The 25,108-nt window shown below is 42.7% G+C and overlaps 1 protein-coding gene across 9 annotated transcripts in view; it reads right to left on the bottom strand.

Moving 5' to 3' along the window:
* ANK2 (ankyrin 2) overlaps positions 1–3,902 on the bottom strand; it is a 129,582-nt gene extending 125,680 nt beyond the window's left edge. For all 9 annotated transcript variants that reach the window (XM_069012491.1, XM_069012484.1, XM_069012487.1 and 6 more), the window contains exon 1: positions 3,768–3,902. In XM_069012491.1, coding sequence (XP_068868592.1) covers positions 3,768–3,902 — 135 coding nt within the window. The remainder of the gene's footprint in view (positions 1–3,767) is intronic.
* Positions 3,903–25,108: the final 21,206 nt, after the last annotated feature.

Raw genomic sequence — 25,108 nt, 5'->3', positions numbered from 1 at the left:
GAAGAGGAAGAGAAAACTAATGTAAAATCACCCCTTCCTTGAGCCAAGAAGCAAATGCCTTCCATAAACCTTTCATGATCCTTAGCTGCCTCAGACACCCGTAGGAGTCCTCCCACTCTGTTCATTAACTTGCCATACTGGCCCAGCTGCTGCTTGTACTGCATCAATGATGGATTTGTGAGAACTGAGGCAAAACTGCATAGTTTTCTGTGGAAAAGAATGGAATAAAAGTCTTTTCCCCAGCTGCATGTCCCTTCCAAAGGCAGTATTTGACTTTTAATCCATACTGATTTTACAATATAAAGCAACATCAGTTATCAGGGTTCTCATCCAGGACAGCACATCAGTACTAGCTGAACTTCAAGCATGTGTAATCCCTGTCGTTCCCCTAAGCTATTCATCTTCTCAAAAACAAATTTTTTGGTATCAATCCCAGCTTGGAAACAATGTGTGGGTGTCTGAATTATCATCGGCATGAGTCTAAAAAGCAGACTCTCAAATGTACCTGGAAAACATAATCTGTGTATTTAAAAAATAATAAAGAGAAGACAAAAAAACCAAACCGCCCTGAAAAACAACAAACCAAACCCCAAAGGATTTGGGTTTCAAGAATGAAGGATTTTATACTTGGATTAATCCTAAAAACTAGAAAAACCTTCAATACTCTAAAAAATAGGAATGAATAATCCTGTTGTTTAATGGGAACATTTCTGGTGCTGAAATTTGAGTGAAAGGATAATTTAGCCATTTCCTGAAACAGTAAGGACTTGGGATACGTTCAGAAGAGCCACATGATTAGTCTTGGTTCTCCTAGTTAACACACATTTACTGAAGTCTCTTAAATACTGATATGGAACCAAGATTTCCTCCATGGGAACTGAATAGTATTAAAGGAAGGAAAAATATTTAGGATCCTCTGGATACCATATATTGAGATGTTGAGGTGTTGGTAACAACTGTAGAACTTGGCAGGCATCTAAATGGTTTCCATGGAAAGTTTCCATTACTAATGATGTTCCTAAATAGAGGTAATAACACTAGAACACATCTAGAAAAAATTAGGATGCCATTCCAAACATTATCTAGCAGGATAATAACCAGGCTGAACAAAAATCCAGGCTGTAAGTGAAGTTTTTGACAGACTGTTGACAGATAATTCTATCACTCTCAATTTTTCATCCCCTATGACCAAGGTGACATTTCCTAATAAAAGGAATGTAGTAATACCATCCCTGCTAAAGAGTCAAACTGCTTTACCCACCTAAACACCATTAACCGATCGCCCATTGATTCAAATGTACTGGTTCCATAAAAGAGAAAAAATGATCCCATGTTGCTTTGAGAGGGACTAAAATAGATGCAATTAAATGGGTGTTACAGCAGTTTCTAATTCAGCAAAACTCATTGCAAAGATCTTACTTGTACAGAAAGGTAAAAGGAACACTCAAATAATAAACGAAGAATCTTGTACTCCTGGGCCTAGATCTTAAACAATGCAGCTCTGGCCAGCAGAGAGAAGAACCAGTTTCACCTGACTTCACCTGTAGAAAAGCAACAACGATGTAAAAGTCCACATTGCCAAATCCACTGCCTTAAGCAGGGAGGAAAAACTCCTATGAATGCTGCAGTAGGAGTCTGGGACAATCCTACACTGAAACTCACAGAGTAGTCTGTCCCAGGCAGTCTGAAATACCTGGTCCTGAAGCAGCAGACTGCATCTGTTTCTTAGTTTAGAAAAGATTTAATTAGCAAAGCAATTTTGTCATCTGAACTGGTTGAGTATCAGCTGTATTGTTCTGCATCTCGTATCTGCTACAAGACTCCTGGAATCATCATGCTCAGCCTGATGTGGCAACTCTTTTTAAGACAAGACAGGGAGCATGGCTACAGTTACATAAAGGCAGAGGAAATGTATAGCTAACAGGGTTTTCTGCTGGATACCATATGCCTGTCTGGGGGAAAAACTAGATACACAGTTTCTCCCCGCAGAACAAAAGTTTGCTGACATTTCTAACTTAGAGACACCTCTTTTTCTTTTAACTTTTGTATGGAATCCTAAGGATGATGAGAGACTGCAAACCTTCTTAGGGAAATACAGCAATTTTCCTTTGTAATCCCCCAAGCACTGCAAACCTGAATCCAGACAGACATTCTAAAGAAACTTGGCCAGTCCCTACCAGGGTCATATAAAGCCAAGATCTTATGATTGAACACATCAAAGACATTATGAAAGTGCCTGATCTCTGCCTGCTATGAAAAGCTGCGTAGGCTGAATGAAAAGCATCCAGAAAAATAGAAAGGAAAAGAAACCTCAAAGATCACATGCTGCTCACTCCTGCCTCCTCTGGGGCCTGACCTTATGCCGAAGGGCAGCTCGGAAACTGGACGTGCCGGGAGAGCTCTTTCAGTTTGCTTATTTGTGTCACAGGGGCGTCCATACCTTTGCTAACAGCTTCAGTGAAACCACCCTCGGCAATAGAAGCAGGCCCATCCTCCCCCACAGCCCAAGGAGTCCCACTGTCCCTCCCCCTGACTGTGTGTTTCCCACCACAAACACTGGAAATTATTTGTTAATTCAACCAAAAGCTCCTTGGTAGGAGAAAAAAAACTGTCTGCATGCTCAAAGATGTAGGTTACTTTCTTGTTTTAGCTTGAAGAAAGTTTCATTTCATAGAGTTTGGAACTAGATGATCTTTAAGGTCCCTTCCAAGCCAAACCATTTTGTGATTCTATGAAAAACAGGTCCAGCTGTGCTGTCAGTGAAGTACAACATAAAACTGGTCAGGAAAAATCCAGCCAAAAGAAATATCCTACCAGAAAGACAAGACAGCATCAAAAGTGTTTTCTAGGACAATGCAGAACTCTTTGCGAGCTGCTGCTGGGAGTGCCTCCTCTCCTCTTCCCCTATGAACACTGGAACTCAGCTCCCCTACTCCTCTATGCTGCACTGCAGTAAATAAGGCATGGGCAGAGCATCAGGTCAAACAGAGACCAATTTTAGTACAGATCAGTTGTAGAGAACACAAGATTTGGATATACTGACACTGAAGGTTTACCAATCTTCCTGTTCTGCCAGAAGTTTTGAAACAATATACTTCCATTGCCAACTTTGAATGAAATAGCCACTTAATGAATTTCTCAAACAGGATTAGAAATAAAGGAAAAAAAAGAGAGAAGAGACACTTCATTTGCCATAGACACTATATAAGAGTTCTCATCTTAATGATTTTCTTCTGACTTGCAGCACAAATGCTGACATTACTGCCATAAGCATGACCCCATCCCCCTTGCCTGTGCCTGGTCCCACTCACTGTAACCCTCATCTGCATTAGGATCTGTGTGGCTCTGCCTCGACTGCACACAGAAAACAATGTCGTGTACTGGGCAGACAGCAGCTCAAAAGTAAGCTACTGAGTTCAAGTTTGGAGAATGATCAATACAGGATCATTCCTAGCAGTTGTGCAAACCAGGATAACTGGATAACATCCATTCATTGCAGGGCTTGTTTCACCCACAAGGTTGTCTCTTCACATACCCAAACCTTCTGGTAACTGATAATGCTTTGAAGCCACTGCATAAATCAGCAACAGCTGTTTTTTAACCACAGTCAGGACAGCAGAACAAAGATTCAGCATGGACACATTTAGCAGATCCTTCAGTATTGCAAGCTATCCAGTGAAGTTCTGAGCAAAGAGATCCTTTGCAACATGCACTACCCTCATCTGAATTTTTCCCTGTGATTCCTGTTTTCTTCAGCCAAAACTTACCAGGGCTTCAGGCTCTTTACTTTCTTCACTGTTGTATCCATAATAATCAGGAGTTTTATCCAAGTCCTGTATGTTCCCTTGTGTCCTTAAGCCCTTCTCTGAATGACAAGCCTGGCAAATTGGTGCATTGCCCATATCAGTTCTTCTGCTCCCTCCGAGCAGGGGGATGGCCCTTGCCCCGCAGCGGGTGCCCGGCGCTCCCGAAGGACAAGCGACCGATCAGCCAGGAGGAGGGTCCCGCCTGCGCTCTGCTCCCCGGCCCCTCGTCCCGGGCTCCCTTCCCCAAGCCGTCCTGTGTCCCAGAGAACCCGAAACCCCAGCAACTGCGGGCAGCGCTCGGTGACCATTTCCAATTCAGGCGCTGCCTGGCTATTTTTACACCTACCAGGCCAGCTATGCATGTCAATGGCGTGGGGTGGGCCGGGGGACGGCTCTACAGCACGGAGCCGGCCAGCCCAGCTCGCAAAGTTAAAGTCCCACTGGGTGGAATGCCCTACACACGCGGCTTATTGAGTTACCCAGTCGCGTGCCTTTCAATGTTTTGATTTTTTCCCTACCCTGCTCGATCTCACTGTGCTTACATAAAGGACTGAATTTCAGAATGTTGCTAACGCCTTCTGAGTTTTCAACTCAAAAATATGATTTCTTCAAGTCTATTATTCACAAACCAAGACAAAGTGGATGAGCACAGATTTCATGACCATTTAATTCCTGTGATTCACATAGTATCTCATGTTTAGGTAGCCAATAACTGTGATGAACTTGCTTTGGACTGATATTGTCCCCCGGGTATGATTTCAGATGAGCTCAAATGTATCCAAAAAGGACAATATCTGATGCTAGATCACTTTTGCTCTTGTTTATGTCGTTTGATCTTGTTTGGGGTTTTTATTATCAACTTGGTTTAGGGTTGGTGTTAATATTTTAGCTAAAATAGTTATGATTTAAAGATGAGCCCGAAACAACAAAAAAGAAAAAGGAAATTAAGAACAATCCCACCAAAACTGAGAATAAGAACATTCTCTCTAGGCTGGAGTTACTTATCATGATTGCACCCATTAAGATAAAAACAATTCTCAGGATTTCATGTTGGAATCTACCCATTACCCAGAACAGGCTCAGTGCAGAATTAAAAACCAGTGAAAACAAACCACACCACCAAAACCCAAACAAAACAAAAAGAAAAAGGTAGTTGAGCATTAATTGGCAGTTTTCAAACACTTCAGGACCAGCTGGGGGTAGCAGAGGCAGAGGGGATAAAGTGTTTGCAGATACCAAAGTCGTGCAGAATATACCACCACACACATCCAACCCCAGTGGAGTGGAGCACGTATTTGAAAATTTAAGCCCCAAATTCCTCAGAAGCAGGAAGATCCTCAAAGAATTTCAACAACCAGCCAACTTTTTTTTCTCTTTGGGGTTTCAATCCATTGCCAGTATGGCAGCACACATGAGCAGGCAGCTGTGCATGGCAGCCTATCGATTCCCACCCAGTTCCCCTTCACAGCAGCACCGGTTACGATCCAAGAGACCGAGCTCCTCCCAGCCCCCCTTAAGGATTATTGATGGGTACGAGGTTCTCGCTTGTGTTCATTACCTTGAGGAGATTTTAAGGGGCTCTATAATTTTTTCTTGCTGATTAATGCTCCAGGATGGATCACTCAGCACCTCGAGTGCTGTGATGTGTAACAAGCATGGATACATGCTGGATAGACACATGCACAGCATAGTTAAATTAATGGTTGCTTCTGCCTTTTTGAAATTTTTGCCAGCAACTGAATTGGCAAATGTTTCAGAGTGTTTGTGCAAGGCTCACTTGCCCATAATTACCTGACACCAATTTCCTTCAGTTCTTCCAAAGCATTACCCTGAGACAGCAGTAAGGTGTGTACACACTGTCCCAACTTCCTAGTTTAGTTATCAAAATAAAAGGATGCAAGAAGGAATCCCACCAAATGCTTGACTCGACCAAAGTTCATCTAACCAAAGTTCCAACATAAACTGGAACTACAAATCCCTGGATAGAGCAAGCTATCTAATAGGCAATTAACTTACTGGAAAACACAAGGCACCACTCAGGGGGAAAGGCTACCCAAACTCGAGTAACAGGCATTCCTGGGAAATGCTGCTTGTGGAAAGCAACAATCTGTATAGCCATGAGACGGAGAGCAACGAAGAAGCTTTCTGCCAGAGCCTTTCAACAATATTACTGTTGTTTGTCCAAATGGCCCCAAGTCTTTAGGGCAAATTACTCAGAAAGCAAAAACGTTCGTGTCCTGCCAGACTCAGGGCAGCGTATTCTAACAAAGTACATGTTTCATGATGGAGGGCTCAAAGCCTTTGTGGAGGAACACGCTGCTCTAGGTCTGCATTCCCATGCTCTTTGCTGTCTTGTTAGGGCTGCAAATCCACCCCAGCAGGCAGCAGCAAAGAAATCAATCCCAGAGGCACAGTTTGCAGGCACAGAGCTCATGCCAAAGCACCTCAGTCTTCCTCAGCAGCCCAGCAGACCTTTTCACAACACTAACTCCAAACCACAATTACTCCCTTACATAAGAAACCTTCAGAAACATTCAAAGTGCCTGTAAGAAGGAGAGCAGAGTATGCCATGCATTAAAGCACTGATGCTAAGGCAGAGTCCCTCTTATCCCCCCTAAATGGTAGAAACATTCTAGTTTCTTCCCTAAAGAGTTTCTAAGCCTGAAGCACTTACGATTATCAGCCTTAGGGCAACACAAACCAATAAAGCCCTCAGCAAACTTTTGGGAATTGCATTATTCCTGAAGAGTCTCATAGTCAATCTTGTCATGGCTAGATACTCTCAGTTTGCTACTACTGGCCAGCAAAAAAGCAGTGTGGTACCAACCCACTGGGGTTTGCAGTGACTTGCAAAATCCCAACCAACACCTCAAACAAGCGAGAAGCAGTGAATCCCAAGCTGTAAGCTCATCTCCAGAGGGAGACTTCATTTGATGGGATACCATTCCACAGTCCAGGAGTAGCAAAGTTTGACTACTGTAAGATGAAACAGGACCAAGGACAATCACACACACCCACGTAGGCAGCAACAGAAGCAGAACTGCTCTGCTGCCCGGAAAAATGTTTCTTTATCCTTTTTTTGCCATTAATATTAAAGCTTAGTTTGTCAGCAGATGTTTCAATTAGCATAACCAAAATGACAATGCAGGAGCCACTGCAATAGCTTACCGTTTAGTGTTGCAAAAAACAAAAGGGAAAAGCAAAGAGAGAAAAGACTTCCAAGTATCAAGAAAAATAGCAATTGTTAGCAACATAAATCCCCACTTTTATTATTGTTAAATCCCTCCCCAAAGAGCCATTTCCCATGACACTTTTATGGTTAAACACAGTAATTAAAAAAAAAAAAAAAAAAAAACAAAACAAGAGAGAGAAAAGAGACTACCCTGGGACCTATATACTTCTCTAGGAGATCTCCCAAATTTTGTAATTATTTCTAAATGCAAATTCTATCACTCTTGGGGGTTCTTCTATGGGAAGGTCAAGTACAACACTTCCTTCTAGCAATTACTTTGGGTCAGATCTTGAGTTCATGTAGATTATAAACTCTGATGAGTCATGACTTTATATCATTTATGGCCCCCTTTATGCTTTACAATAATGACACTGATGAGATCACTATTTCCCAAAAATTCAGCCCTTTCTTCCTCTGGTCACAGAGACCACAATAAGCAATTCCTATAGCCTAAGCAGCCTTTACAAAGGGGCCATTGTCTGCTCCAGAGGACCTAGCAAAAAATCCTCTTCAGCTTAAATATTTTGAGTCCTACCAATTGCAAAAATCTATTTCGAGCCATTTTAAAGAGGACTTGCTCTGCTTCTGATGGTGAATCACTTGACACATTAAGCCTAATGATCCTCTCTGGACAGCTCTTAATCCAAGTGGCACCATAAATATTTTAGCCACTATGAAAAAAAGGAAAGAGATAACCTGAGGTTTAACCACTGCAGCTACAGATCCTGCTGGCACTGGATCCTACAGATCCTGCTAATTTGCTTTGTGGATAGGAAGTATAAAATATATATAAAAGGCACCTGAGCCTCCAGCATTCCACAGATAAAACACATCCTTACTTTGCAGATAGAGGAGCTCTTGGATGACAGGTGTGGCACAAGAAGGTAAAAACAACCCCAGATTTCAAAGATATGCCCTAACGGGCACAGCAGTTTATGTATCACCTATTTTTCTCATAAAAATTGCAGTTGATACTTCTTTTCTCTCTCAGCCTTGGTTCCACCTCATGGGCAATGAAAGGCACGTGTTAACATGAAGTACTGAGTTACACAAGGGAAATCTTACAGGGATTGTTGACTCATCACAAAACTAAAAATCAGTGCAATGAGAAATATTCAATAATGCCCTGAGGGTAAAGGGTTAAGGTGCAGTTCTGACCCACCCATGCCAACACAGCTACAAAGTAAATTATCACTTCTCATGCTCAAAACAGCTTTTTAAAAAATTTCACCAGAACTAAGGCATTTTTTGAGAATTTCATGTTTTTATATCCTTCTGTGGCACTAAGCTCTAATTGGTGCCTATTTTTATCAGTCAAAATCTAAACCAAATCTCTGGCCCTTTATTAGCTCTGGTTTTTCTTCCTTAACATAGACAGCATACTAATTCTGCCTTAAACCATCTTGTAGGATATTGTGAAGCTATCACATTCTGACTTTGGAATATCAAGAAAGGCCTCAATTCTCTTCTCCAATAAAGTAATTCAATTTTCTCTTCTGAATACATCAGCAGGAGCTCACTGATGATTCCGAAAACCCCAAGTCTCCTAAGCTCTTGTTGCTGAAATACAGAAACTTCTGAAGTTCTCACTTACTCTGTATTTCTTATGAATTTGATACAATTTTCAAAACCAAATATTGCCTATTATTATATAAAATCATTTTGTGGGGGGCTACATATTTTATATATAACATATAAAAGATAGTATGCTTCATACATATAGGAATACAACGTATAAAGTTTGCCACATGTTTCATCTTTTGCTTTACTGTCGAGTTTAACAGAATCAACTAACTCAATGAGGAATGAAAGATAACAGTGTCAAATACATAATTTTGCCTTTGCTAAAGATCATATTCTCAGGAATCCTCAAAGAATTACATACTGTTGGTTAATATTGTGCCCCTGATTTTAGCTTTTCCTCTCCCATTGTACTAATGACTGCTGTAAAGGCACATCATTGATGGTAAATGATACAAAGTGGTTTATCACAAGTTCTTAAGTGAAAACCCAGAGTTCATTTACTCAGTTTCTCTTTTATTTTGCACCTTGTGCCTCTCTGCTATCTTAGGGCCCATTAAATACCTCTGTTAGAAACAAGAGTTACTATTAATCTGCATTAGAAAATCCTTATATCCTGAATATTAAGGTATTTATTTTAATGAATTGCTCTTGATGGCTAAACTAGAAACATAAAGAGAATATTACTGCCGCTGAAAAGAAGCTAAACCTAATGCCCACAATTCCCACACCAACGTGAGTTAATGCACACTGATCTAGGTACAGGTGCACACACACTGAGTATACTTGTATCAAAGCTTAAAACAACCTGGCTGTGCCAAGTGCACCCACATTTAATTGAGCCACAGCCACAGAACTGCAATTTTTCTATTCTGCAATATTACAGCTGTGTTATATGTGCTCAGCTAATTGCACCGACAGCTACTTGGAAAAACAAAACAAAATCCAGCATTACTGACTCCAAGTCTCTGCCTTCAACAAGGCTTTGGTGCAGATGAACACACATCCACTTTGGAACAAGCTCCAAAGGGTTTATCTTCCCAATTTATGAAGAAAGAGTGAGTCATGAAAGGAAAAATTATGTGCTCTATTCACCACACGTCAACAAACAGTACTTGAAAGCTTGGGTTTGTACCACTCCTATCTAATATTTTGCCTTTCCCCGTACTGACGGAGTTGCAGTAGATGATAAATAAAAGATGACAATCTTCCAAAAGCAATTCCCTACGATCAAAAGGGTTCTAACGGAGTACAGTCAAGAATTTTTGTTTCTGTAAGCAATCAATTTGTGCCTTATAGTTATATAAATCATCCAAATGAGGGCCAGAATAGCGTGAAAAACAAATAAGTCTGCTGAGTAAGTGACTAAACTTCATTACCACAGCCATACACGCAGTTCTGAAGAGACAATTTGAGATCTTGTGATTGAAAACACACCTTTACATCATTCCTCAGCTACTTAAGGCCTGCCACCCAGGGAAAAAACCAAATCACCTCCATGAAGTTAATAGAAACACCAAAGGACATAGTGAAGAGCACATCATCTGTAACCAAGTCTGCATCAAATTCTGCTGTAATTCTGAATAATGTATAAATTAGAAATTGTGAGATTATGACCAACTGACAAAGTAAGTGCTTGGGCACTGCTCGGGCAGTCTCTCAGGATTGTTAAAACCAGCAGCACCTATAAATTAAAGAAAGCCAAGGAAGGCACAATGACAAAACCGAGCAGTTTATTTCCAGAGAAATCCTAAGACTGCTGTAAAACTTTGTTCAGCTGCCATTCCTAACTCACCATACTGTGAGATGCACATTAATGGTGCACATCCTGTGGCTGTTAAACACGAGGCAAAATAATCAAGGTTTTAAGAACAACTTCACATTCTTATGAGAAATAAACACATAAGAAAGAGATAATCAAATAAACATTCTTTTTGTAGATAATGCATTAGAAAATTCAGGGAAGCATAGGACAGGACAACACCTTTCACAAAAAAACCCCCACAAACTTCTGAACTCAAAGAGGAGCTTCACAGGTTCTCTGCAGTTCTCAGTAGCATCCAGCACATGGGATTCACACAAAAACTGCCCTCACAGAGCAACACGACCCCAAATTTAAACTGTACTGCAAACAGGAGCTACCCCCTTCTCTGTCTGGTACCTCTGAAAATACTGATAACTAATGACCAATACTCATCCGACTTACCTGGAAGCCATAAGGTATGGAAAGTAACAAGCAGCATGAACAGATCCACACAAAAAACTGGTCTCTCTCAAAACCCAATAATGCAATTTTAAGAAAAGCATAATTACAATAGAACCAAAATTAGGTGCTAATAAGGTCCATTAAAGGACCTTAGTTAAAACAGATAAACCAGCAAAAAACCCAAACATACATGAACCCCCAGATTTACTACCAGCAAGAAACAGAAAAATTTCCTAAATAATCTTGCATAAAGCCTGTGGCTTTCTTTCAGAAATTTTTATGGCAAGAAAAAGGCTATAGCATTTATTTGAAATTATGTGTTACATTCTATCTGAAACATTTGATCATTACCAAATAAATTATGTTAATAATTAATAGCCTACAGTGCCCCAAGAACTGAGGGAACCCTTGGCCATGACCACTCCCCCACCCACCCTTAACAAAGTCCCAAGACTCCAACACGGACAAAGCCCAGGCAGGTGGGAGAACTCAAATCAAACAACAGAGAACTACATCCCTCACGACATCCAGCCCTCTTCCAGATGGGAGCACCTCTTCCCATCTGCATTACTTCTTGCCAGCCCCGTTCTGTCACTGCTACAGCTCATTTATTTGGCCCCAAGTGACAAGATGGAAAATAGGTCACAACCTCCACAAACCACTCCCTTCTCTGACACCTTCTCTCAATACTGGATTACCATCTTTCCTCTCCGACAGCATCTTCCCAACACCAACTAGGACAGAAATATGTAACATTTCAGTTACATGGAATGGAAAATTCATGTATTTCCAATTAGGTAATAGGCAAGGTCAAAAATAGATTCCACTTTATCCAGACTTGCCTTCTGTTAGCCTTCCTTTCAGAGAGTAGCACTTCCTCCTACAACCAGCCTGAGCTGGGAAGTCCCATGGACTTCCTTACTCAAGTGCTCATCAACAGAAGAAGAATTGCTAAACTGCTCCTTAATCTGTACTACAGTAAATAAATAATTTTTAAAAATAGGGACGAGGAGCCAAGATTCCCATCTCATTGGAAGCAACCCCCTATTTTGTGGAACATAGCACTAAAGTTATTCTTTCCTACTAGATTTGTACCTTCAGAACTCAATGCAGATGATCTTTCAGAACAAAAGTGAAGTTTGTTCTGTATTTCAGATAAAAATGCCTATAAAGCAGTCATATGATAATGTAACACTGATGAAGTGAAAGAGTACATATAAATATTTCAGCCTGAGGTCATGAAGGCAATCACGGACAAAGCCCCACATCACAGGCCTTCATCAGGTTGACTACAATTCCCACTTGAATTTGCAGTTTTCACTCAGAATGAGTAAAAATAATAGGGGAAAACAAAGCAATTTTGTAAGCTAAACAACAGCCAAACCCCAAAAACGAGTAAAAGCACATCTATTACACAATGATCCTCTAAAACAAAGGAATTTTGTATAATAAAATACTCGAAGAGGCTACCATTTCCCAGGCCAAATGAATATTAAGTGAAAGACCTCAGATCCTACATAAGAGTTCCAAAAGTCCTGCTGCATTCACAGTGACAAATGAAATTCTTTATTACTGCAGAGATGACTCATTTATGGGTAGATATCAACACCACAGGGGAAGCAGCTGTCTGATTAAATGAATATTTGTCTATTCTTATCCATTCTCTATGAGCCTGCTCCAGCATCCACTGAAGTGAGCCTGATCTTTGCCATTGGATCACAGTAGGATCAGTTTATCCCCGGCCAGGAGGTCCTCTCTCTCACTGCTCCAACTCCCTCCAGCACTAAAGGACTGTCAAGGACGAAAATCAAAGAAAATAAACCCCGTGGCAGCTCTGTCAGCCATATTCTCTACAACCCACAGCCTCACTGATCAGCCACAGAATGATGGAATCATTTAGGAGGGAAAAGATCCCCCAGCACTGCCAAGCCACCACTAACGTGTGTTCCCAAGTACCACATCCACACATTTTTCAAATCCCTCCAGGGATGGTGACTCCGCCACTGTCCTGGGCAGTCCGTTCCAATGTCTGATAGTCATCCTACATGGCAAAACTTTGACTCTTCCTTGCTTAATCAGCAACTACCACCTGATGCTGCATTGTCTTTGCACAGCAGAAAAGCACCTATTTTTAATTTTTTAACGCTTCCCCAAATATCCAAGATAAAGACACTGATGCCCTGAAGCAGCACTTGGGAAGGGAAGACTTGAGTTCATTCTCTGATCCTGTTTTTCACTGACAACAGGGGTCTCCCACCCCCACAAACTCTGAGAGGAATAAAGTTCCACCAAGCTTCTATATTAATAATCTCAAGGCATTACTCTTAGTTCCATATATTAAGAAGTAGTGGAAGACTATAAACTAAAACAGGCAGCAAAACATATTGCAGATAGTCCTTTCTGAACTGAAAGGATCACTGAGTGGAAGAATCTCAACTGTTGCAAATCACTCTTAAAAGTAAAACCTGAGAAGAATATTTAGAATTTATGTTCAGATGGGCTAGAAGTACACTAGCTCCTTTGCAAGGAAGCATATTCTGCAAAAGGCATATGGCACCTCAAGTTCCAGGTGTTAGGAAAAACCACCTTCATTTTAACTCCTCTGCTTTTGCAGATTTCTCTCCAATTATATTTGTGATTTTCCAGCACTTTCTGCTTCTCTATTTATTTTAAGCATTATTTTTAAATGGGTATTAAATTTACAAATAGTGTCAGAACGGCAAGGCTCTCTTCGAGCCAGCAACACCGTGATTTGAACAGCACGGGTCGCAGAACGTAAGACTTACATAAAGAACGCTTTGGACCTCAACGTACATTTGCATGACATTATTTTCCACTATTCCACTCCACTATTTCAATTATTATTGAATAATCTCTCCTTCAATCACAGAGCTATATTACAGAAAGGGCACACATGTTTAAAAATTACATTGGAAATTATAAATCGCTAAGATGGTTATGTAATAGGAGGTGAATTATCTCCTGGTTGAAATCATCTGGAAAAAATCTAAATCTCTTGACATCATTAGCAAATCTTTCAGGGATTTCAATGAGTTAAGATTATAATATCTACTGTTATAAAACCAAGTGCTCCTTTATAGCCTTTAATTACAGTTCCCTATCTCTAAATTATCCTTGTCCACCTCAAACATCTCTTCCAGAAGAAGGTTGGTTCCTCTCAAGCCTTCTGCTTTTGTATCATTAAGTTTGCATATCGAAGTTGGTTTAAAAAGGACAAAATACTCCTTCCTGTGTTTCACACTTCTGGGCCAATGAGCATTACTATAACTATGCAGAGACTACAACATAATGATGGTTGCCCAAAATAATGGAATGTGTGCTGCTAAAAATCCAGCCAGATGATGTACAAAATGGCTAAACTGCAAGAAAGAGAAAACTGGTGTTAATTAACCTTTTCAACCACCTGCATATTCATCAGCTGTAGCAGGACCTTGGTTCCTCCTAAGCTGCCCTCAGAGAATTTCCTTCATTCCTCTGTTTTAACGAATTTCCAAGCACGGCTAAGAGCACACACACTAAGGTTGGTGCCAGAGCTCTGTTCCACAGCTGCAGGGACAAATCCTCCATGGAACTGGGAGGGACACAGGAACCCCATGTTGGCTGTGCTGGCACCTCACGCCTGCAAAGAACCATATGCCATCTGCACTCCTGCCAACACCGCATTCCCATCAGCAGTGCCACACCACAGGCATGGGGAGCACCACCAAATCCCACACCAAACAGGTTAAGTGCTAGGCTTCCTTAGAAATCTGGGGAAGATAGCCAAGCACGTACTTCCTTAAGCTTGGGAGAACTCGTGCTGCAATGCAGAGCTGGCTCTGGGCACAGCTATTAATTATTTCTGATTTCACTTGTTTGGGAAACCTTTTCCAGGGCCTCATCAGTCACCAGGCTAATACCCTGCACCACTTGAGGGTACACACAGCTCTATGAAAGTACCTCTGCTAATACCTGCATCACAGGAAAGGAGAGGTTAGTAAATAAATTATTACCAAAGGAGTGGCCAAGTGGTTTGTCTACCCTTCAGACAACACTGCAGGCTTTGTGCTGTCCTCGCCATAACCAATAAAAGGGAAGAAAACACAACTTGGGGGATTTTTCATGATCCTAAAAGTACCCCTGATGCAGTAGCCAGTGGCTGCAGCTGCCATTTGCCAAGTACAGTCAGGCTGCACAGCACAGACGCCATGGCTGTGGGGGCAGTGGGGGATGGCTGGATTCTCCCAAGAAAACACAGCAGCAGCATGGAGAATATAGCACAGATCTCCTCTAGTTGCTATGGAGTCTCCATGCATTTCCTCAGGAGAATTTTGCTGCGATACAGCAATTGCACTGACCAGTCAAAATAACTCATTCTTTTTTTAAAATCTGTATCACTTTCTGTCTCCAGCAAATGTCATTTTGCAAAATGAATCAATGCTCATAAAAGCCACCCCGCTCTGCACACACAGCTTGCCATGGCAGTTTAAGGCTCACATCAGCATTTTAGATTTTACTCAATTCATCCGGCTAAATCATGTCGCTGTACCAAAACACTTTCAAAAGGTGTCTATTCATAATCTTTCCCATGAGCAAGATAAAGAGAAATAGGCATCATTTGGAAAATGACTGTTTTTTCTTTTGCTGTTACATGAAGTTTTGAGGTTTTAAATTTCTTTGATGCAAGAACGTTATTTCAATAACAAGGAGCAATAGCTTCACACTGACAGAGGGCAGGGCCAGAGAATATCAGGGAGAAATTGTTCCCTGTGAGGGAGGGGAGGCCCTGGCACAGGTTGCCCAGAGAAGCTGTGGCTGCCCCTCGATCCCTGGAAGTGTCCAAGGCCAAGCTGGATGGGGCTCAGAGCAACCTGGTCTAGTGGAAGGTGTCCCTGCCCACGGCAAGGGATGGAATGAGATGATCTTTAAGGACCCTTGCAATCCAAACCATTCTGTGATTCCTTGACTCCCAGCAGTAACCAAACAGAGCTAATAGTAAATCCATGGAGACCCTGTGAAGAGGCTAAAACAGGGATAACTTGCACTGTTACCTGACTGAACTAAGTAGAACTGAGTCTCCCTGGCCTAGAAAGGTGGATGGCAGTAGCGATTCCTTTCCCTCAGGCAGCTCTAATGCCCAGCACCATGTTCATCAGCAAAAATAGAAAAGACTGGCTGAGCTTAACTATTGTCCATTTGCATATGGGGGCCATTTGGGAAATCTTAGTTACTGCCTCTTCTGGTTCCAGCAGTGAGACTAATAACACAGTGCACGTGATTTCTTTCCTCCCTGCTACACTGGTGCCTTTAAAAAGAAATGAAGCAGGGGAACAAGAAGGCTCAAGTGGGTCCAGGCAGTCCCCGGTAAATCATGGCCTGAGCAGCAAAGGCACAAAGTGGCTTTTGTCTGCTCAGGTCTCCTGCTGCACTGTCAGCCTCACTGGTTCTGAGCAGTGACATGTCTCTGTTAGACATCCTGGCATAGCACAGGCCAGAAAGAGTAAATAATTTAAAATAAGCTTAAATTATTCAACCTAAAACAGCTTAGAAAGGCTACTAATTATGGTTCTGTTGGTTGAAATCATTTTCTGCCAGCCTGGGGAAACAAGAGAAACACTCATTTTGGGTGAACATCACTTGTCAATGCTGCCTTATTTTACACACAGGAATAAAGAGAAGGCAGATCTAAATTATCAGGCCAAAAGAAATCCACACCCTTCCTCAGGTCACGTACAAGAACAGCATGACATTAATATTTGCTAACTATGAAACACTGCGAGTTTTTCCTGACCCAGACAATCAGTCTCACTGGGCTGTTTCAGAGCACAGGCAAACAGGGTAATTTTTTTAATCTTGTGTTACCTCCCTCCCCTTTCTCCTCCTGTTCATTCTTATCCTATCTTCATCAGAAAGGGATTCTGCTCGAAGACAAAAAGCTGATCTTAAACAGAAATGTGTACTCTGAAACCTTACTTAGGCTCACCTCCCTAAAATGTCTCTTTTCCAAAGCCCTAAGGAGCTAATGAACCTGCTAGAGTTTGGGGAGGTTAACATGCTAAATCCTTCATCAGCATCAACAAATAGAAGGCAATTACAGACTTTTTTTAATTGCAGCCTTTGTTTTCAGTCATTTGTAAAAGGGCAGCTGGCATTTAATCCGTACTGATCCGTATGCGGAAGGCCTTAGCATAGGAATGAGTGTTAACATGGTTTTGAAGCAAACTCTGAAAAACTATAAGCAAAACACTAAATCTATTTACAATAAATGGAATTTCCATAAATAATTACCAAAAGAAAAACCCTAGAAGAGCACCAACTCTGAACCACCTGAAATTCACTTGATTACATTTATCAGATTTCAGCAATTTGTACTATGTGCTCCAATACTATATAGAATTTGGTAACAGTGGGGAATATCTACTCCTACCTGGACAACCCCATGGACTGAACAGGAAAAAAAATGTTGATTATAGCTGTCTAGGGCTAAAAGGACAGGTTGCTAACAGGCACATTCATCAAGATGTAGACAAGTATGCAAGAGCTCAGCAGACACTCAAACAAAACTACCAGCCCCACAAGTGCAAACGGAGCTGCCTGGGATTGAAGCAGAGAACAGGAATTATTTTTCACAACACTTGAAGCAGCACCTACATTCTCAAAAAGTAACCCAGAAGATGTTTTTTAAGCAGAGTCAATAAAGTATGAAAATCCATCTGACTGCCAGCTGTAGTATTTTGTACCATCTCAGGGAATGAGGTGGTGCCTGAATGGCAACATTCCTGCTACCCTGCTCAGGGCTATACTCCCTGTTCCTACCCTCTGGATGCACTATAGATTGGCAAATATATCCACCAGGGCATGGCTCCAGCTTTCACCATTAAACTATCAACTCGGCACTCATATGCCACTCTCACTTCAGGTGCCAAACTTTCCCCAGGAGTTCAGTGGAAAAGCCTGAGGGACTAAATTACAGAAGCCAGATTTCAAAAAGCTTGACACTTCACAGTTTAACATCTGACATCCTCATTAAACATTTTTAACTGCTTAACACAAAGCTGCCCAAACATCACATGATAATTCTTCCAGTGGTGCAGGAAAAATCATGAATTTAAAGGACACAAAATAGTTTACAAGAAGGCAAACAAAATCATCCCCAAAGCCAGAAAAGTTTATCAGGGATGATTTCCTACAATGTGCAAATGCTCCCTCAACTTTTTTTCATCATCCCTGCTAAGTTAAATTTGCAGAGACAGGATAGGTGGACAGTCACCATAGGTAGGTGCTGACATTTCTCCTCTCTAGGCTGCTCTTTTAAAAGCTCAGCAGAAGTTCTCTTTACTGATTAAGACAAGGTGAGAGATGGAAACTTGGGCATTCTGGACACTTTCATAATTTTATGGAAACAATCACGTAATGAGTTAATCCAGCCATAAAATCCAACGGGTCTGCCATGACATTGGATTGCACCCAGCAAGCTTTACAATGCAAAGGGATTTAGCACTCCAGGAACATATTTTCCTCCTCCTGCATCCAGTGTCTCACACAATAGAGCCAACAGACCTTGTTAACCTTTTCTCCAGTATTCCAGATACAGATTCATTCAGCTTAAACTTGTGAAGAGGCACAGCCACCCACAATACCAAAACCACATTGAGATAAATGATCTGTGTTTCAAAATACTGTCTACATATTATTTATTAAGAGCAAATAAATCTTGTATTTCAAAAACTATCAAGGAAATTAACTTAAATACCACAGAGAAATCAAGGAATGATTAGACAACAATATAAAGGTGAGCAAATTTAAACTTGAAAATTGTTCCTTTCCCATCAGAAGCAAGGGAATTGGAGATCATCAATCTTGCTTCATTTCGGAACACTGTGTATTTGTGCCCATTCACATCACACCCCTCACACAGGACACAGAGAAAATGAAGCACCAAGTCCCAGTCTATTCTGAAGTGCAGTGTCATCTAAAGAAGCTCCATTTCACAAGGAAGCAAACTAGTGAGGTATTATTTTCATGCCCAGAAATAGCTCCATAAGGAAAACATAAGCTTGAGATACAGAGGGAAAATGCTCTAAGGGCATCAGGAATAGGCACCTCCTACGCAAACACTCCATTACAAAACACCAAAAAAGTTTTTTTCATGGCTGGAGAGGCATTTGAAACATCTAGAAATTCTAGTGAATCACAGAGATGTTTGCCAAGGCAAGAACACAACACTGAACAGACAAGACATATTCAGCGCTAAGGAAAGAACAGTAAGTTAAAGCTGCAGTGAACCTTGAAAGTTCAGTATACAGAGGTCAAGGAGTGAGAGACTCTTTCCCTTCCTTATCCTGATACAAACTCCACAGGGATTCTGCATTAGGTTCACACCAGGTGAGATAGTGGCATCCATGAACCAACAAAGGAGTAACCAAGAGCAAAGAACTGGATCTCTATGCAACTTCCTCCTCCTCGGGATGCCTTTTTCTAGCACACCCAAGCACTCCTTAGTTCCTCCATGTCCTCCTTCCTCACTGAACTCTGGTCCTTTCCAAAGGGATGAACTCTGGGGCTGCCAGCCTCACTGCAGAGCCAATGTACCCAATGACAAACACCCCCCCCCTCCTCCCTGCCAAAGATGCGTCTGAAATTCAAATGGGCCTGGATCTAAGACAAATCTGACAACATTTTCTACAACGTGAGAAGTCTTTCATTTTTTCTTTTCTGAAAAAGGAGATGGTAATGTGAAACAAGGTCTGCTGTTGAGGTAAAACAAAGCAAACTCATTCCCTGTCTCCTGCAGCTCCATAATGGAAGCCACTTACTGCATGTTGACTCTTCCCCACACACGCTGGAATTCTGCTGAGAGCAGCATCCCTCCATCCTTATCTTTCTGCAGATATTGTCCAGCAGTACTTCTGTGTGAGCTTCAGCAGTGCTTGGGGTGTCAAGGGAAGGACAAAACTCACCTGATCTTATCGGTTTTCAATCTCTTTCAGCAAACAGTGATGAATATTCCAGATGCTGTGCAACATTTTATGCTAAGAATGCTGAACTCATGAATCTGGCCTTCAAAAAGGTATAAAAGTTTTTAAAACCTTTTTAAAATACTAAATGCTAAATAAATACCCAACTACTGCTAGTAGAGACCAGATGTCAAACACTGTCCTCATGACTGATGGCAAAATGGTAACAGCCATCAGCTTACCACATCTGTAACATTCAAAAATCACTGTTATTTGGCAGCAGAATCCATTTTTATAACAGGTTTTTTTCTTTGGGATTTTATGTGGGTTTTCAAAAATCTTTTCAACACTTGTCACATGCAGAGACAGGAAGCTGTGTCTGCTTAGAGAAGTACTTTAGACAAGGAGAAGCAAGTGTGTGTTACACAGAGCCAGGGGCTAGGCAGCTGGATTCCCAAGCTGTAATTCCAGCTTTGCTGCTGACTCAGTGAGTGACCATCATGGAATCACCCCAGTTCCCTCACCTCACTCTGCAAAGGGTGAGCTACAGGCAGCTCTCTCCAAAGACACCGAGAGGCAAGTGGGGCTGGGCCTTATGCATGGTGAATTTAGGTAAAAGGGAATTAGTCATGCCTAAATTTCAATATAATCTGTATATTTGAAGCTGCTCACCTCCTGTGTTACTACCTGGCTTTTAATGCTCTTGATACATTTGGGTATCCACACAACTATTCAGAAGGCTGGGGGGCTGTTTACATACACGTTTGCACACATTGCAAGAAATTTTTTTCCACATTGCAAGAAAAGGTTCCACCTGCCTAAAAGGGAAAATTTCCAACTTGGGTGCAAGATAAGCAGACCTGCCTCTTGTCAACTGGTTTTTAAAATCAACTCGGTCAATCTCAAAAAGAATGCAGGAGAGGGTCTTCAGCCTGCAAACTCCTTTTCCCAGTTTTTGAGTGTGGAGTAATTCTGTTCATCTTTAAAGAACCACTAAGGATGGCCAATGGATGATGTGAGCAGCTCGCTGCTCGCAGCTCTGCTGCTGGCCAGGGGGCTGTAAGGGCCTGGGGCTACGTCAAGCAGCAGCAGTGATGAGATCTCAGAACATTCTAGTCCTACCCCAGCAGCACAGAGGCTGCAGCCACAGTTTGTGGTGGTGCTGCTGCCCAGACAGCCGATGGTCACACGACAAAACATTCAAGAGGCAGAGCCACAACGAGCCCACGCCCTGCAGCATCCCTGGGAGCTTGGAGAAGGGTGGGATGGTACTAACAGATGCCCAGCAGCCTGGCAGAGTGGGAGAACTAAAGCCATGGCCCTTCATTTACCCTTCTGAATAATCAGGGTGCTCCAGGGACACAGGAAAAGTTTCTATCACAAGGCCAAATGAGTGCTTCATGCACTCCGCACATACTGGTGCATGGCATGTATCCAAATGAGGGTTGGGAAAGCCAGGCCACAACACCCAACATATTCCCCCACTCTAACAATCCTTCTGCAAACAAAATGGATCTCCACTGTAGGGAAAATCCACTTGCTGCGGTGTAAGACCTTTCAAACAAATCACAAAGCTGGAACCAAATTCCCCCTATGCAGAAAGACTTTAAGCGCTGAGAGCAAGCAAAAAAATATTCATTTGTATTTTGCCGCTCATGGGCCTGCACACCTAATTTGTTCCTAGCCTCCATTTCCCAAGAAAGTCAACAAAAACTGGGAGGGCCCCTACTAGGAGATAATCCCATTTCACAGTAAAACCATTTATTGCTCTTCAGGAATTAAAGAGACAGATACATAAATATCTCACAGATATGTATCTCACTTAAACCGATGACTAAATAAAAATACTGTGTATGTACCATACAGTCTGTATTTGGGTTGTTCTGTGTATATGATGGGGGTGCATATATACCCACATATCTGATCTGCTCTGCACCCTTCATTCTGCACAGCAGAAGCACATTTAGATACAGACATAAACAAGTCATCCCTGTCTTGCTGTGTGTCTCCTGCAGCAGGAGCAGAATGGAAAAGCCCAGCCTGACCCACCCCCAACCATCTGACTGAAGGCAAGTTTAGGGTGCAGCCAGGCACTTGTTTATGTAACAGCAAGGTACAGCCGCAGTAGAAGGGAGCCAGGAGCAGGGGCTGAATATTAAAAAGGAGGAAATGCACAAAACCCTGAAATGTTCTCCGTATTTTCTAAGCAAAGCCCACTGGTGGTCCCTGGATCTGAAAATCTGATTAGGAGCCTGCATCACCACACATGATTACTAACACCAATGCGGCCTGAGCCTGCCTGCTTGCAGTCAGGGATATGCAGCACTCTGGGAAAAGAGATAGCAGAAGGGGCAGTATTAATTCTATCCAGCTTTAATTAAAGTAGTCCAACAGGCATTTGAATCAAACATGTTGAGGAAATAGGATTTGTGAAAATCAGGAAAAACAACACATGCTATAATGAAGTAACTGAGGTGAGTGCTGGGCAGATAGAAAAAAAAGCCCTTCCAGCAAGGACATCCACACATTAAGTACATTTTTTTTTTTAAAGGCTGTTTTACAGAGGATTCCACAATCAAAAATGTAATCACAAAAACTACCTTATGCTGCAGTGTCCCATTTAAGGGATTAGGAGAGTAATCACAATCTGCCCCAAGCAGCCCGGCCCAGCATCCAGGCACTGCATACATTAGAAATGTCATTCCTGTTTTTGATAAAGAGAATTTGGATGTGACTTAATGAACTCTGCAAAGCAAGCCTTTGAAAAGTAATGGAGATCACACCCAAAGGTCCCAAAGGCATCAAACGGCCTCGGTCATTTTATTTAAGCCATGCAATGCAGAATATAAAAATCCCTAAGAATGAATGCACAACAAATTCAGAACTGCCCAGGTATGCCAAGGGAGCAGATGGCTTCTGAATTCTACCGATCTGCCAAAAGGATCTGTAAATTCAAGCATTACATGGCTGAATTCTGGGTTTTTCTTTATACAGAGATTTGTTTTTACATGCAATGTAGCAGAATGGAGGGGGGCGGGGGGGAAGGGAGTGTGTCTTCTTGGTATTTTCCCTTCCAGAGAAATTTATAAGGAATGGATAAAAAACATGGTGTCAGGGAATGAGTTAATGCATATCACAAGCTAGAGAATCCAGACATGGGAGGAAAGAAACAGCAGTGAGGAGGCATTAACACAGGCACTCCCAATGTATCACAGTCCTAAAGCTAAGATAAACAGAACCTTCATTTTAGTATTTTCTCCACGATTGTATTTTTTGTGTCCTTGGAAACTACAGAGTGATCTGACAAACAAGTCACCTCTACTGATTTTTTTTATTCTTCTTTATTTTTTTATCCCAAGACAATGAGAGTTGTCATTCCCTCTTTCTAACACAGAAGGAAAACAAGTTAATTATAAATTAGGAGAAACCTCCCCCAAAATCTAAACCAACTAAAGAGATATGCCTTAAGAGGACTAGAAATTGCCATCAGCAACAGAGGCAAACCCGACAGATTGCAGACTTATGTGCCAGGCCCTACCTAGACAAATACACCTGCAGTGTGCAGTGTAAATACACTGAATCACAGCAGTGAGCCCAGAATCCCTTTAACGACACCCAAAAACTGCAACACGGCTCAGCTGATGCTCCCAGCACCCCAAGGCAGGTCCTACACGCAGCACTGAGCATTGCTGCGGAGGTGGGAAGTGGAACTAAAAATGGGAGATGGGGGGAAATACTGTTGTGAAGTAGAGAAATGCACCTTCATGCTGCAAAGCACAAGCACAGCCACCTCCCTTCTCGACAACTTCTCCAGATCAGCCAGAGGCTTGGAACACCTTGCTGGGAATGATGGCAGGTAGCTCCAGGCCTTTTGGCATGAAGGGAAAGTTGCAATACCGGCGTGCCATCTTTATGTGCATTATTTCTCTGTGGCTGTGGGCTGCCATGGCTGGCAGCACTTGAATCTCACTGCAGATGGGTTAAGTCCACAGCATGGCTCAGAGGAGATGGGAAGGGATGCAAAAGGGAAACATGATAGGAAAGGTTTGGAAAATGAAGGGGAGAGCATTACACATGGCAGCAAACACCTGTAAAGTGCTGCAAAAACAGAGGAAGGGTCGGGGGGAAGGGGAGAAGGGGGCATTTCCCCCTCATACCTTGCGTTTCCGATCAGCCCTAGAGATTTTCCGCTGCCTTTTCCTTTCCTTCTCAAGGTTTCTCTCCCTCTCTTCAATTTCAGACTCTCGAACTTTTTTAATGGAAGCGGCTGCGTGAGCCATTTTGGCGAGGAAAACACCAGCTCCAAGGAAGCCGTTCCCACCACACGCGAATATCCAGGTGATTTATTTTTTCCGCAAGGGCACTGGCTGCGAGCCAGGAGTTCACGGCGTAATCCACTCGTCCTCCTCCGGCACCCCAGGAAAGGTCACGGCTCTGCCCCAGCCCCTGCAGCACCCATAGCTCGGGAGCAGGAGAGCCGTGTCCACGCACGCAGTGTGCCAAAGTGCCCGCAGCCACAGACACACGAGCAGGGAGCAGCCGGAAAATACCTCCTAGCAGGCTGGAAGCCCTTCAGCTTGGCTGTGGCTGCAAGAGAAGGCGGGCTTCAGACTCAGCTGGGAAGAGGGAAAAAAAAAAAAACAGGGAGGGAGGGGAAAAAAAGGAAAAGAAAAATCGGCCTTTAAACACACATCACCAAATTGGGAAGGTCTTTTGGGATTCCTCCAGAGAGGCTGCGTCTTCTGGCTGAGAGGAGGGCTCCACTTCAGCATCCCCAGCAAGTGGGGGAGGGGGCCGCTCCCGTCAGCTTCTCACATCGCCTTTACGCAGGGTGAGAAGAAAATGGTGCAGTCTGACTTAGTGACTTGCTGCTGCTGCTGCGACCGCCTGTGCCGGAGCCCGGCACACGCCTTCCTGCTCCTCTCCTCACGATCTTCCCTCACTGCCGAGGCGGTCCACAGGAAGCCGGGAGGCAAATGTGCGGGGCTGGAAGAGCCCAGGCTCAGCCTGCTCACCTGCAGGCAGCAGGAGAGACGCCTGGAAAGGGCTGGCAATGCTCAAGTCCTCATTGTGCCTCTCTGCAGCCACGTGAGGCTGCACCAGGAGAGCTGCATTCAGCAGCGAACCGAACGCAGCGAGGCGGGACAGCACGGAGCACGCAGCGTCATCCGGGCTCAGCCTGCCCCGCTCAGCTCAACCCCACCAAAGTAAAAATAATACCGCCAAGGGTGCTATTTGTTATTATTCAACCCCAAGAGCTGCTTTCAGGCACTTCCTAAGACACATTCTGAAGGCCTGCCTTGAAGATGGACAGCGCTTATAGCTGCGGACCAACAGCGACCGAAAGAGACAGTAACAGTATATGTTGCTACTTAATCCCCCCCAC

Source organism: Aphelocoma coerulescens, chromosome 4 (genome assembly GCF_041296385.1).
Source record: "Aphelocoma coerulescens isolate FSJ_1873_10779 chromosome 4, UR_Acoe_1.0, whole genome shotgun sequence".
Lineage (NCBI taxonomy): Eukaryota > Metazoa > Chordata > Aves > Passeriformes > Corvidae > Aphelocoma > Aphelocoma coerulescens.
The sequence above is the reverse complement of the archived record's forward strand: the minus strand, read 5'-3'. Positions and strand labels throughout refer to the sequence as shown.